Source organism: Labrus mixtus, chromosome 9 (assembly GCF_963584025.1).
Source record: "Labrus mixtus chromosome 9, fLabMix1.1, whole genome shotgun sequence".
Classification (NCBI taxonomy): domain Eukaryota; kingdom Metazoa; phylum Chordata; class Actinopteri; order Labriformes; family Labridae; genus Labrus; species Labrus mixtus.
In genome coordinates, this window is record NC_083620.1 from 6,090,452 (window position 1) to 6,106,295 (window position 15,844).

At 42.5% G+C, this 15,844-nt stretch overlaps 1 protein-coding gene and 1 long non-coding RNA gene across 2 annotated transcripts; one reads left to right on the plus strand and one right to left on the minus strand.

Annotated features, from left to right (window-relative positions):
- Nucleotides 1-938: 938 nt before the first annotated feature.
- Nucleotides 939-9,678, minus strand: lhx1a (LIM homeobox 1a). Its single transcript, XM_061046083.1, has 5 exons — nt 8,781-9,678; nt 6,744-6,967; nt 5,779-6,062; nt 3,843-4,008; nt 939-2,909 (listed from the first exon to the last, which is right to left on the minus strand). The coding sequence occupies exons 1-5, from the start codon at nt 8,948-8,950 to the stop codon at nt 2,530-2,532; spliced, it is 1,224 nt and encodes a 407-aa protein (XP_060902066.1). The 5' UTR covers nt 8,951-9,678; the 3' UTR covers nt 939-2,529.
- Nucleotides 9,679-9,824: 146 nt separating this feature from the next.
- On the plus strand, nt 9,825-14,464 carry LOC132980141 (uncharacterized). The gene is made up of 3 exons (XR_009674141.1): nt 9,825-10,022; nt 10,369-10,546; nt 12,283-14,464. It is a non-coding gene; the product is annotated as an uncharacterized LOC132980141 (long non-coding RNA).
- Nucleotides 14,465-15,844: the final 1,380 nt, after the last annotated feature.

Genomic DNA, 15,844 nt, shown 5'->3' on the forward strand with positions numbered 1-15,844 from the left:
GATTGCGTACAGCCCTAACTGCACATGCCGGGCATGGGAGATAAAGGTTCCCCCGGATTCACACCACAATCCCACCGCCCGACTCCTTCCCCTACAAGTATGAATAATTCTCCTGCAAAAAGATCATGCCTCCCTGTTTGGGCTTTCTTGATTATGATTACAACTCCGTTGGCTGAAATAAGTTAGAAGAAGTCCCTCCCAGCTTTCAGACCGCACGGCGAGAACAGTAAGCTGCAGGGAATAATAATAATGTCGGAGCGGGCTAATAAAAGCATAACAAGCAGGAGAGCCGCGGTCACGCCAATTTCATCATTGTCCTTCACAGTTGCACAGCTAACTGCTTATGATTAGTCGACGACCTCGAGTAACAGTACAGCAGATTGTGAGGCCAGAGCAGAGAGTGGTTTTCTGGGGAAGGAAGTAGCATAAGTGAAAATGCACTCCCTCTTGTGACGACTGCAGCAAGCTGGTCCACATAAAACCAGGAGAAAAGTTGAAAATGATTTAAACCCTAATTCCATTTGTCTATGAATTCTTCTAGTTCAGCGCTACATCGTGCAGGAAAAACAGGAAACACGTTTTTGACAGTCTAAGATTTGCACCCCAAAAATCATGATGTCACTTCACATTTCTTCGACTCTGCATGGAGCTTAAAATGTTTCTTTTTTCAAGGCTAGAGTTTCAATTGCAGCCACTGTTTCTGAATCAAATTAATCAGAATTAACAAATGTTTACCAGTCACCTTGTCTGCAAAGGCCAATTACTCCACATGAAAGGAGAATTAACCGTGTAGGCAAAAAGCGTTCATTATGATATGAGTGACGGCGGCCTGATAAACGCTTCATAAAGGGCCCTGTGATGTAGCAGCACAGTGTGATATATATGTCACACTGTAATGTATCAGTATACTGTAAAATAATTTGATCCCAAAGAAAATATGTTATAAATTCATAAGTATATTTTCTAGTTTTATTAGAAACACATTTTTGTCAACATGTTGGATTTATACAGTGAATGGTCTAATATGCACTGGAGGTCACATAAGCTTCGGTTTATTGGAACAATAAAAGACATACCATGAGGGCTTGATATTCAAAGAGATGTAGCAGCTACTCGCCGCATATTTGACCATCAATTTTTAATAGTTGGGATTTTTCTCCTTTGAAGACACAAAAATAAAACCTGTCTAAGTATGTCATATTAACAATTTTATGAATGTATTTTCAGCAGACTAAAAAATTAAGAAGTCAATTACTCCTTTGAACACGTACATTTCGTCTCAACACGTTCTGCAGATGATGGTGCAAAGCACTTGAACAGGATTTGTGCTATTCTTTTTTTTTTAGTTTGGCAAATGTCTACTTTACTTATGTTTTTATTCTTTTTTTTCAGCTTTTTTTGTAAACAACATCTTGTACAAACTAGCACAGTGAACCACAAACCCAGCAAATGTGTTTTTTTTTTTATCTCCATACAATATAAATGAAATCAATACAAAAGTTTGGTTGGTTGCTTGGAACATTTTTATATGGATCGAGAGGTTCTAAAACATGGTTTTCGAGACTTCTGGACTCCTGAATTAAATAGATCACGTAAACAGTTGACTGTTCTAAGTCCCATTTAGAACCCCGGTAGAAGATTTTTAGAAGGTAGACTTCATTTCAACATTTCAAGTTCATTTCCATTTTTAAATAAAGGGTTTGCAATCCGTAGAGGGTTTTTACTGTTTGCCTTTTGAAGGCGGCCTTCTTCAGATTTGGTGGACATTCTGAAACCAAGACAAGAAAAAAAATAATAGGAAAAGTCCAGTAGGAAGGAGGAAACATTGTCATTTCCTCTGGCCTTCAGAAATATAGTGTCAAAAAGGTTAAGTGTCAATATGGCAGAGCCTCAAGAGGCAAAGAGGTCTGAGGAGCTTCTGAATAAATAGGGACGAGTTGAGCGCCTCAAACGCAGTTTGAACTCCGCTCAGCTTTCCTACAGTGCCGGGTCAGCACACCGCCGATCCTCGGCCCCCTTCTTCTTTCTGTAAAGCTTTCCAAGTCTTTGACAGTAGCTAAGGATGTTTTCATGTTCAGGACGTACTACAGGAGATCTCAGAATGGTAGTTTACACCCCACCAGTGAGTGTTAGGGGTTTGGTCGCTGTGCCGGGCCACCGACAGGAGTCAGGAGGGGTGACAGGGTGCCCCAGGGGCCCAAAGAAGGGGGGTGAAACGGTGCCACTTCAGCAGTCTTGCCCAGTTATTTATTTTATTTAAAGTCCAGGGTGGGTGGGGGCAAAAAGAAGCGATTCAAACACCCAAACACAATACCGAGGACAATGTTTAAAACATATTTTTTTATCCCTTTTCCCACAGAAAAGATCAACAAATCAAATAATAAATAAATAAATATGTAAACACCCCAAAAAATACTGATGCCTGTCGATTTCCATGCCCATGTTTTTCGACCCCAAGCCCCCCAACACCTCCAAACCTCACCCTCCGTTACTGAATCTCTCTCCAGCAGAGTCCGCTCTCTCTGAAAGCTACCACACGGTGCCCTCGTTCATTTCCGAGGGCGGGTGGGACAGGTGGTTGTTGTATCCGCTGCCGTTCAGAGACAGTGAGGTAAAAGGTGGACTGGGGCCGAACACTTCAGAGGAGATACCGTGGAGGGGCCCCGGGATGCCGGGCTCTGGGCTGGGAGAGTCCCCCGGGTGGTGGGACATGATATCGGAGAAGCGCTGCACCTCGCTGGAGGGGTGGTGGCCTGGCAGGGGGTGGTCCATACCTCCGAGTGGGGTGCCTGTGGGGCCTGAGGAGGGCACGAAGGGGAGATCGACCGGGGTCTGGGCCTGCGACGACGGAGGCCCCTGAGGGAAGAAGTCGTAGTTTCCTCCCGGGCCATAGTACTCACTTTGATAATCTGCAGATCCAAGAAAAAAAAAATTAAGTGAGAACAATGGGGGTGCAGGAATAATTCTGGAGACGTTGAGGAATTCATTGAATATACATAGCTTGATTTGTATGAGAGGGGGGAGAGACCCTCGCCTTACTACATTAGTCACAGAGCACGTTACACTTAAATCAAAACTGCAATTGGGTGGGGAGAACAACGTGGCCACAAAATTAATTAAAATGGGGCCATTTCATCAGCGATTCTACCTACTGAGACTGAGTTTTTTTTTAACTCAGCAGAATATTATTCAAAGAGTTTTTGCTTCAGCAGGGAGGACAAAAGTCTCTGAAAACGATCAGACATTTAAAAGGAAGAGTTCTATATCAAATCACTGATGTGTAAAGTAACTTCACTTAAACCCAACTCACTGCTTTCCAAAAGTCTACAGACTGTGGTACACCGAACTCAATATGAGACTTTAAAATTGATTTAAAAAAAATAAAATAAAGAACTTTATCCTCAATGTCCGAACTCGCAATATGCTGAGCAGAGGGAAGATAATCTTTGTGGATTCGGTTTTTATTTTTTCAGATATTTTTTACTTTTATTTGGCGTCCTAAACTAGCATGCACGATTTTTTTCTTGCTGTAAAAAGTTTATAAAGGAGGAGTGCAAGACTGCTTTTAATAAAATATTTTTCCATTTCTACAAAAACCTATAAAAAGCCCCATGCAACGTTAAACTGACTCGATTAAGCAGACTGTATAGGCCTTTAGATAAAATGAAAGAGAACAATGAAGGGCATTTATTTATTTCCCAATGAAAGGTACAGAGTTAATACACATATGATAGTCTAAATAAAATGTCTAGCATAAAATAAATGTTGTTAAATGGCAAAATAATAAAAACAGATATTTAATGTTAGATAAAAGAACAAAATAGGCCAAACTGTTCGCATACCTCCGTAGTAAGAGAAGGGCCCGTTGGGGATCAGCTCCCCGGGCTCCAGCCGGTCCACCAGCGTCCTCATCCGCCTTGGGCTCCGGAAAAACGCGTGTCTCCGTGCGCCTAGCGCGCTCAGCTGCTTCATGCGCCTCTCTTTGGAACGTCGGTTCTGAAACCAAACCTGAAAACAAACACACACACACACACACACACACACACATATATATTTATATACGGGTCACCTCATGTCAGTCTGCAAACATGCTGCTGACGCCATTTTGATAGCACGTCAATATTCAGTGAAGGGAGATGGGAGGAGAGGGAGAAATGGAGGTGATGGAGCAGAGAAAGAAATGCTGACAAACGAACATAAAAAGGCACGCTTTGGATTATTTTCGGAATATTCAACTAAACCTCACTGTGTAAATTATCCCTCGCACAAAAGCTCATGTAATTAGGTGTGATATTTACCTTGGCACCTGGAAACATTGGCTTCTTATTAGAGTAAATAACCGACCTCTGTGTGTGTGTTTTGCTGCGTGCGTGATGAGCCGGTGCGTTAAATCCGCAAGGCTGTGCGCCGGTGGAGAGGACTGCGGCCAATTATCGTTACAGGAGCGAGAGTCCCATCTAACCTCCCTAATGATCTTTTAACCCTCCATTTACTCCGGCTGAAGGCTGCAGCAGCGGGGGCTTAAAATCTCCAATTAATACTTAATAGGAGGGTTGTTACCGATATATTACCGGGCTCTTGGAGGTTATCATTTCCTAATCTATAGGCCGGCTTCCTTTAATTACGCTCTTCCCTTTTCCCTCGCGCTCATACATATTAGATACCCCTGCTCCAACACTTTCACTTTATCGCCATTAATCTGCAATGCTAAACCTTTTTTACCTTTTGATCTGCCCCGCAGCCTCATCCACTTTATGATGAAAATAATCCCATTTATGGAAACCTGTTAGTGAAATAATAAATGCAGAAAAGCGCTTCTGTCTAGTGATTTCTAAGACTATTTTTTTGTGGACGTGGAGTCTGTTTGATTTCAAAATTATACTGTATGTTAGTTTAATTTGTCATATTTACAATAATTTCATAATATAGTTCGGTATATAAAATAATCCTAATAATAATAATAATAATAATAATAATAATAATAATAATAATAATAATAATAATAATAATAATCTGTTTGTGTTACTGGAGGCGGCCCTGCTGTAGTTCAGGTCTGAGCTGACAGTCTGAAGACCCCTGAAACAGCTTTGGGTCTTTCCACTTGGCTAAAAAAGCGCTCAGCATGGCTAAATGTGGTCGCAAAACGTGATGGCAGCGCTGTGCCAGGACTCCCAGTGCTCCCAGCAGCCCGGCGCCAGTTGGCGAATTTGCCCCGTCGCGAGCGCCAAGAATCAAAAATACCCATATAAATTACCCGTTTCCAAATCAACCTCGTGCGTCGGCCAATCTTTGGCTTAATGAATTCAATGTGAGCACGCGGGTTTGAAGGGAAGAGGCCTTCTTTAAAGAGGGGTGAAGGATGTGAGAGGGGGGAGGTGAGGTGGGAGGTGGAGCCTCTCTGATGGGATGAGCGGGGCCTACACGGTCATGGCAGCCTGGCAGGGACATTTTTCCATAAAATAGAAGCTGTTACATCACACCTTTTAATGGCTGCGTAACACCCTATAAAACAGAAAAGGCGCGAGCCCACCTCCTACACCTTTGGGTTGCCCCTGACTATTGTTTCCATAATATTTCAGAACAGATCTGACAGGACAAGAAGACCCCCATTTTGACTGAACCGAAATCAGAGACATATCATTATAATTTAGTTGATTCTCTGATAAACTAGCTGTGTCTTTATCTGACGTTTAATGGATGAATTTATGTTCAAAGTAAGAATGATAGTCCACATGGAGCTCTCAAAACCGCAGCTTGGACATTGTGATGTTGCCTTACCTGGATGACCCTCATGTTGAGGCCGGTCTCCTGGGCCAGCTGCTCCCTGATGTGTCTGGTGGGTTTGGGGGTCGCAGCGAACGCCGCCTTCAGCGTCTCGAGCTGCTTGGCCTTGATGGTGGTCCGCGGGCCGCGCCGCTTCCCCCCGAGGTTCTGGTCGTCGTTCTCGTTATTCACCGTCTCTTTGTCGGACAGGGCGGCGATCTCCGTGTCCTTCAGAACCACGTCGTCCTGGAGCTGGTCTTGAGAGTCCGGCGATAAGCTGGGGTCACTGCATGCCGTAACTGCAGGAATCACATGTGGAGATTAATCAGAAAAACAGTTCTGACATACTGCAGCGAAAAGAGATACAATAGACCAAAACAGGCAATCATATCAGCAGTGATGTCAAGGAGTCAGTGATGCAAACCCTCAACATTAAACAATTTCATCATGAAATATTAATCTAATTTTTGGTTCATAAAACGATGCTTTTTAGTGTTTTTTTAATCATAAATATTAACATCAAATAATAAAGATATAAGATAGAATGACATGTCATTTTTACTAATAAAATGCATCTGATGCTTTGACCTCTAATGAGATGTGATTTTTTTCATTTTTATAAACGTACTTTAATCAAACATGCCAGATTGTTGAACAAAATATTCAGCATAATTCAATCACACACCCAGAAAATATCATTTTGAAGTGATTCATAAACTAAGGGTAAATAGAAAATAAGCATAAGAGGCTTGAGGTGGAAATATCACAGCCTACATGTGGGAACAGCATTGACTGTGTTTTTTTTTTTTTTTGTCTCTGAAAGCAGTCTAAGTCCTGGTCATGGAAATGATGAAGCCTCTGCGGGGCTGCACACACCACATCCATCACAATTTATCCGCCTTGCACTCACAAACACACACATAGGCTACACACACACACACACACACACACACACACACACACACACACAGCCAGCGTACCTGAGAGGAGGTTGCTGTCTTTCACACTGGCGTTGTTTAGGTAATCGTCTTTGCAAACGAACTTGTTCTCGTCTATGATGTAGAGCTCCTCTCCGGTGGAGAGCTGCTTATTGCACATCATGCACGTAAAGCAGTTGAGGTGAAACACTTTGCTCCGGGCCCTCCGGACCAGGTCGTTCGGTGAGATGCCCTGCGAACAACCGCCACATTTAGTGCCGAACCGCCTGCAGGAGGAGAAGAAGAAGAAGAAGAAGAAGAAAGGGTTATTAGAGAGATGGCTATGTGTCACAAATATCAACATTTCTTAATTATTATTATAATCAGGGTTGGTGTTAACGCTTATTGTGCAGAATCCAGATAGAGATCAACGCTTAAAAAGCTGATTACTCTGTTTTACAACAACAAATACATATTTCTAGTAAACATGACGAATCTTTTTTGAACCATTGTTTGTCTCTTTATAACAGGGAATAAGACCAAGTTCAAGCATAACTCTTTTAAAATTAAGTACAAACCTCAATTATAACGTAAAAAGCGAGACAATAAGCAATGGATTAAAGATACTAATATTTAAAGAAGAAAGACAACTCCTTCTATGTAAGAGGTAGAGAAGTATTTTAGCATTGTTTTTTGTATTTTACTATATTTATATTCTTCAGAATAAACCCTCACTTTTAATCCAAACTAACATTTTGGGTAAAATAATAATAATAGTTTGGTTTTTTTTGCAACTAAAATCTGTTTAACATTTTTAGAAAAAAAAACGATGTGTGACAATATGATACTTCTCAAATTTTAAATTTTTACTAATGATAAACATTCTTTCTAATCTGAAAAAAGTTATTTTAAAATAAGACAATTATTTTCTACCGTAAGAAGCAACTGCACAACTTTAAAAAGAAACATCGCCGAAGTGAAGATATTTTATTTTACCATCATATTTATGTGCTGTATTTCTGAGTTTTTTTGTGTCCACTATTAAACGTTAACATGAAGTGGGATCTAGTTTACAAATCCAGTAAATATCCAGGTCCCATTAACGCTCTCACACAGCAGTCTGCTTTGGAATAATAAATTACAGCTCTGCCATTGACTTCTCGTTAAACCATGTGTATTGAGTGGTGTGCACTGCTTGTTGACTGCACGTCTGTGATTGCATTGTCTGCGGACTTGATCTTTTCAACTAGTTTACTATTCAAATCCACTTATCACGTCCTCCTCAGCCGGACTGAGCAAACACACCGGGCCAGCGGCTCCTCTGGCCGGGGTTTGATCCTGAGCGCTCCCCGGCTGCTGCACGCCGTAAAAAAAAATAAAACAAACACCCCAAGTGTGATTTCCTCGATTTCCTAACAACTCCCCCTTTCCTCTCCTCTCCCCCCGCTGTGAGCGAGTGCACACGCGTTTAATGTTGCTGCCCCTCTTTTGTTGTTGTTTTGCATAAGAATCCAAATTAACAAGCTTTTAATTACTCGCTCCTAATCAAAGCTTATCGCCTTTGAGTGCTCATTCACGCCTGCAGGCACGGACAGGTCGATTTATCCACTTATTAAGAGGAAAGATAAATAAAAGGGAGAATATGCGTTCATTTTAAATACTTACAATGTGTGTGCAGTCAACAGATGTGCTTATTTCTTTTGGAATTAATTTCAAATATTTGTTGGTTTACCTCTATAAAAATGTGTTTTAAAGACAAGAGAATGGGTGTGATCTTTTAGGAATTACTTTGACCTTTGTCAAGATAAAAAAAAAATATATAACATAAGATTTGGTATTAACCAAATTTGCCTGCAGTTAAATCAAAAATCTATTTTTTGAGATGTAATTTAAAGTTTCCACTTTTTCCCTTACGCACATTTTTTTTAAAAATCTGTTTGTGTCACATTTTAATTTATTTAGGATTATTTCGTTATTTCTCAAAGGCATCTGTTCATATTTGGCTGCTGTTTCCTTAGTCCAGCTCCTGATATTACACCTGACACATTCACAAACAAAAACACTGGTCTGGAGTTTTTCTGTCACTTTCCTCGAGCTTACCTAAAGAAATCATTTTTGCAGTAAAGTCTCCCTTCTCGAGAAAAACATTTCTCTGTCAGATTACACTTGCACTCGCAGCACTGCACACACTTGACGTGCCAGGCTCTGTCCAGCACGTTTAGCAGAAAACGGTCCAGGATAGGCCTCTCGCAGCCGGCACAGTGGACCATGGCTTTGGCTGGGCAACAAACCCCACAAATGAAGAGCGCTCACACACACAAACAAAATCAACAGCACAGTCCGAGCATTGACCGTGTATCTGCTTTCTCCTCTCCCTGATTCGCCTGGAGCTCCCGGGTCAATGTGCGCGGAGAAGCCAGTCGATCAGGTGTCACCACAGATTTCTCCCTGCATGCGTAAAAAGAATCAGCGTCCACAAAAGGAAGAGGCAGGGAGGGATACGGCCGCGTCCTTTCACTCAGGTTGAGAAGCCAAGGGAGGAAAATAACCAGTCCTTTATTCGATCCGAGGCTAAACCAAAATGTAGAATTTAGCAAAAGAAGCTGCAGATTAGCTCAGGCGAGGAGACCGGAGCCAGCTTGGTTGTCCCGGCGCATCGGCTGAGAGAAGCGTCGTGTGTGCCAGTCAGGGCTGGAAGAGGCGTCTAATAAAAAGCTTTCAGGGCAGAGCTGTCACACAACAAGACACGCACGCCTATAAATAATTCAGTGTACTTTGACATGGCAGCGTATCCAATGCTTAAAAGCCAGCAAGAAACAAAATAACACACCCAAAAAGATAAAACAAAAAAGTGTTTCCCCTCGCGCTCAGTCCGGTGATCCTGGATGTTAAGCTCGTGCTGGCGGGGGTATGCTGGGATGCGCTGGCGGGTCCTGTAGTAGTCAGTGTGAATGCTGGGATGCCCTCAGTCTCCAGTACGTTGTGTTTGCTGGGATGAGCTGGGTCTCCAGTAACACTGTCTTGCTCCTAAAGCTCCAGCCCAGCCTTATTCCCAGCCTCCTGACGTCAGGCCGCGGCCGGACCAATCAGCGCCGCGCCATGCCAGCAACCATCAAGCCGCCCCATCATAACCCAGCGAGGGCTCTGCCTGCTATTTATGCCACACACTCAAGACACCAATTGTCAAGAATTTCCCTGCAAACTGTCATATGTTAGTGAATCTGTTTGGAGGAAGCAGCGGCGGCAGAGGGCGAGCAGCGCGAAGGGAGAGACGCCACTTCTCAGCTGCTGAGCAAATTGTCTGCTGGGCATGAGGGGGGCATGAAGGAGGAATCTGAGCAGGTAGATACAGCGGCGTCTTCAGGAAAAAAAGGAGCTGCAGGCGCATAGTGCATGCCATGCTCCCTGTTTATTCATGTAGTTACTCTGCGCCAGAAAATTACGCACAACTTTGGCATGTTTGTTTTAGTAATTTGAGAGTAACCTGAGGCTTTTATCATCAATAAAGCAGCTCAAATATTTTATCTTCTACCTGCTTTGCACTTGAATGCATCATCTCTTGAGCTTAAATGTTTGATTACACAGCCGGAAGGTGCAGAACTTCTCTGTCAAGATCTGATTCAGGGTTCTGTGGATAGAGTCACAGCCATGTTCTCATTTACTTTTATCGTGTTTCTTTGCGCATTAGCAGCGGCGCATTTTAGCAGCCAGTTCTCTCTTTGGCGTGATGGAGAGGAAGCGTCGAAGTGAAAGACTGAGAGGCTCTAAAGTTGACAGCTCGTGCAGCTCAGCCCGTCAGGAGCTCGCGGCCCAGACACCTCGGACAATTCATTAGGGAGATCCAATCCACTTCAAGTCCACCTTGAGTAAATAACACCATGAGCATCACAGCCCGCTGGATTATCAGTCATTTCCCATCACAGAGATCGGTCAAGTCTTTCGTGTTGGTGACACTAACACATCTGAGATGGTTTTCTTTTTTGTCTAGTTAGGAGGGAGGGTAAAGTTGGAAATATCCAAGGCTGCCAACTATAGTTTAAAAGTAGTTCTTATAAGAGTGATGTCCAATTTTGGCTGGGTAAGAGATAGTTTAAATAATGTAAATTTAGTACGTAATTCGCAGATTTATAAGCAGTTATGAGTTTGTTTGTTCGTCATTAGTAGCAGCTCACTTTTCGCAGAAAAGGCGACCCAGGGACACCCATTTATTCTCTACCAATAGGCCGGCAGCATCCTCATGCATATGGGCTGCTTCTCATGCAAAACACCGCCAGTCCCCGTCCAGCTGCCTCCCAGCGTCTGGGGAGCTCCTCTTCAACGGGGCATGTGTAACTGGCTGAAGAAAAAGAGATAAGGTTATAAAAAGAAAAAAAAGACGCACACTCTATTTTTTTAAGTATTCGCTTCAGCCCCTCTTCATCCCAGCATTCCCCTCTTTCTTTGCTCCACTCTTCTTCTCTTTTCTCCCTTCTTTATCGGTTTTCCCAGTCTGTTTGTGGACGGCGCCTCAGAGCGCATTCTGCCGAGCATCTGGTTACGTTTCCATCAGAGAGACAGGCAGAGAGGGGTCATTGAGCTCCATGACAACTGGGCGGTCCATAATTGTGCATGGAAGTGCAATCAGTACCGGGAATATGGCGTTTCTGGTGGACCACAAAGCTAAACGTTATTCGTTCTGCACTAGAAACCTGCAGAAGAATTAAAACAAATACCTCAGAAACCCTGCATGGTGTAGGTCTTACATTCTCAACCTCCACACAAACTTGTAAATGCAGCATGTAAACAAGAAAAGTTGTTGTTGTTTGCATGTGTAGAAGATGCCTTGATAGTCTGTCAGTGGGGATAATCTCCGCCTGATTTAGAATAAACCAGAGAGAGAAAAAGCAAGCTCACAGAGGCAGATTAATCCACGAATAGAAGGAAATCAAAATATGGGCTATAGGCTTAAAAATATCTCAGCTCCCCTCCAGGCAAAGACACTATTAAATGCAAAAATGGTTTTAACCTTACCACTGTAATCCCTCACTAGCAATAGATTTTATTCTCACTCTCTTTTTTTTATTCTGATGCTGGCACAAGTTGTGAATTGGAATTTGTGGGGCTGCATATGTGCCTAAGTTGAATACACTTAATGTATTATTTTTTATTTTAGTGAGGCTTGTACGTGAGAATAATTGGAGGTAGATTTCATGACAACAGGCCTTTCAGCAGGCCTGTACAGGAGGTTAAAAACATGTGATAACACAGCTAAAAATAAAAATCTAAATAGCCAAATTAATCTGAAAGCTATCTTTTCCAGGTACCCAGCAAGACAATCTTCATTTTTATCTCATTTCATATTTTTTTTTACAGGCATTTACTTAACCTTAAGTCTAATTTTAGACTCAAAAGGCCATGCTAGCACGTTTAAGAAAGGGGATATTTCACTATCAGGCCACAGTGCTGTAAAGCAGCCCAGGAGATTTGAGGTTTATGAAGTGCAGACAAGTGAACTGGTACACTGCGAGATAATTAATCTGAGATAATGAATGAGGCTGTGAAGATGCATGCAATCATTAATTCTAATCATGACACGTTTATTTGTCTCCCCTCTCTCCTCCAGTTAAGAGACACAATGTCATCACAACAATGCGCGAGGGGCACAGCTCGTGGAAGGAGAGGACTCTGGGATAAAGACTGAATCGGGCAGGTGATTAGATGGGGAGGGAAAGGAAAGGTGTTCAAAATGTAAGAGAGAAACAGCGTTAGGTGGCGGGGCTGTGAGGCTCTACAGCCGGACAGGCAGCCGGGGGACGAACCGTGACTCCGGTAACAGAGAGAGAAATATCACCCTCGACTGGAGCTTTGATCAACCGAGTGAACCGGGGAGGAGGAAGAGGAGATGGGGGGGTTGGACGTCCACGGAGGGAGGGGTACCGGTCCAGTGCTCTGCTCTGCTTTTGCAGGACCCCCGCCCCCCCCCCTTTTTTTCTTTTCAAATCTTTTTTTTTTACAAGGGAATATTGCAAACAGGCGATGACATTCATAATTCACAATAAGCCACATTGATCATTCTGAATGTGTTTATTTGAGGAATAAACAGCCCGTTTCTGTGAAGCTGCTCAGTTAATATTATTTAGATAATTTTTCATTTCTATTCCAGAGTAGAAAACCTCAGGAGATGGAATAGGAAAAAATAATAATAATTCAGTGTAGAGCTGAAAAATGTGCTAATTTTCGAGATAAAGATGAAAAGCAATCATAAAAAAAGATAAATTATTTTTGTGGAATTATATTTGATCTTATTGTAAGTACATTAGAGTCCATGCAGACTGCACGCGCAATTCGATGCAAATAACAAGGAAAAAAAATACGTTCTTTGAAATGACAAACACTTAAATATAGTCACCATTTAAAAAAAACCTACTTCTTTAGCCAAGAACAAAACCCTGCATCACATAACAATGCAACGTTTTAATTCTATTTTTTACTAAATACTCACAGATGGAGAAATGTGTTTAAGCAATGCATAACTGTGCTTTGTTCTAATATTATTTACAAACTTTACAGTGCCAAACGCGTAAAAAGCTCAAAAGTTGACCATAATATTCAGTGTGATTTAGAGTACGAGCTGCTAGAGGACGTGGCCGGGAGGAGGTGTTTTCCGCCCCAGCTCTGCCCAGTCTGTCAATCATTCCTCACCGCATTATCACGCACTCCCAGGACCGAAATCCGACCCTCCCTCCATCCCTCCTCTATCCACCCATCCGTCCCGGCGCGCGGTGCTCGCGCAGCAGAAAAAGGCCTCATAAAGCACACATGACATATTTAGTGAAATTCAGAGTCTGTGATGTTATAACCCACAAACGCAAAGCACGCACAGTCCCACAATCGACTGGCTGGGGTTGTGCTGAGTCCCCCCCCCCTCCCACCCCCTCCTGTAGATCAGCAGCCAAACATATGCCGATGTGAACTCGACGTGGATTATTGAGCCAACAGCAACTCTACGCAAACATTTTCCAGACTTTCCAACTCCGGTCCCGGCCTGTGCTGAGAGAAATCCAATGGGATTTATAGATCATCTCCCTACAGCTGTCCCTTCTCAGTCAGTCAACCCCCCACTGAATCCACACACACACACACACACACACACACACACACACACACACACACACACACACACACACACACACACACTCACACACACACACACACACACACACACACACACACACACACACACACACACACACACAAGCGCCGGTTTTCAGAGGATGTCCTCCTAAACCATCCACAGCTATGACCACCTCTGTCTTCTTCACTGTCAGTGTGTTTTCTCAAGGAGATCATATGATTCAGTGAATTTGGGGGCTTTAGGGTGTGCAACCTGCATGAGACTCTGAGGTCATCCAGAAACAAGGCCACCAACACCACCAGAGTCCCGTTCAGCCCTCTAGGGGGCGAATTCAGCCTGGCGAAAGAAAGAGCATAGTTGGCGAACTAATATTTCTTTAAATTCTATTCATTGCTGTGTAATGTCAGGAGAAAAACACCAGAAGGCAACATAATCTCCACGCTTTCCCAGTTAGCTTCTTTTCAATGATACCATAATTAGAAAATAAAGCTAAAAGTGGACTCACGCACTCAAATATATGGATATATTATTTTATTATTTCCGTTTTAAATTAAATTTGACAGGGAATAACCCTCAGTTGGTTTCGTTCAATATATGTTATACTAATGTGCAAGTGTAAAAGAAAATATTCCTATTCTTATACATTTATTACAAAAAATATAAGTATGATCTTCTTCTGTGCTTAAACCATCTTCAGTGACTGTTTTTGAAGCTTCAATTTTCCATTACAGAAAGGTTTTTAGATTTCGTCTTACAACCTGTAAAACCAGTCAAATAAATCACAAAAATGCGATCATATTTCTGACAGATTAGGTTGAACATTTAGCTGCCTGATCCAGGTGAGCCCTCCACCTTCCCTGTGAATGAAAACACACACACACACACACACACACACACACACACACACACACACACACACACACACACACACACACACACACACACACACACAAAATCAGCCCCCCTAATGCTCCAAACAGAATCCCAGAGAAATGAGCCCCCATGCTGGCTCTGGGAAGCAGCCTGTAAAGCAGTTTCCCCAGTTCAGATTAATGGTACTGCGCGCTTATTCTGCAGTCGGGGTGAAAGGGCTAGGATCACTAATGATTATAATATAATGTGTGGCGATAACCACTCCCTTTGAGATATTATCGCCCGCTGGCCAATGCTCAGGGGACGGGCTGCGTGGCTGCAGAGCGGCAGATAGCTGCTGCCGCTGCCGCTGCCGCTGCAGACACCGCAGCGTGGAGAGAGGGAGAGCTGGCCGCTGCTGATACCTGCGTTAATATATACAGTGGAGCGGCCCTCCTGCTTCACCACACATCTTCTGCTGCTTATTATTCTTTTAACGAGGAGATGAGCAGGGGTCCTAATGGTTTAATATGAGTGCACTTTTAGTCTGGAACGTCCTTCTTCTAATTTTAACTTTTAATAGGAAATAAAACCTTTTAGATTTTTTGACAAAGGAAATAGTTTTTAGATATTTAATTAGTTTCAAAAGGAAAATTTAGTGTTTTTAAAACAGGATTTCAGTCACAAGAGGCCCTGTGGAAAGAATATTGCTAGAAGATCCTTAACCCAAAACAAAACGGTTTTTATGGATCTTTGCTCAGTGTAAAGTGTACATACATCCAAATTAAAAACTCATATAGAAACAATCAAAACCAGGTTCAACCAATGTTTGATTCCGAAAATACAATTTAAAACTGCTGTATTACAAAATGCTGCTTTTTCCTGAACATTTCCTGACGACCAAACCATTCATGCTTAGTGCAGGAGGGAGGCCCAAATGATTTCTGCTCTATTATGGACAACTCAGTTCAAATTCTGTTAGTAGAAATACAGTTAGAAGAAGCATTTCGTTTTCAACTTTGATTGAAACTGAAGGTGATGCCACGTAAACGATACTCTTTGAAAGCAATGTGTGCAGCAATATTTACGCATATGAGAGGGATAGACTAGAACACAATAAGCCTATAGCTATCATTTAAAATCTGGATACCATAGCTCAAAATTACTCCAAGGCCTCCAAATCTACAAAACAAAGGCA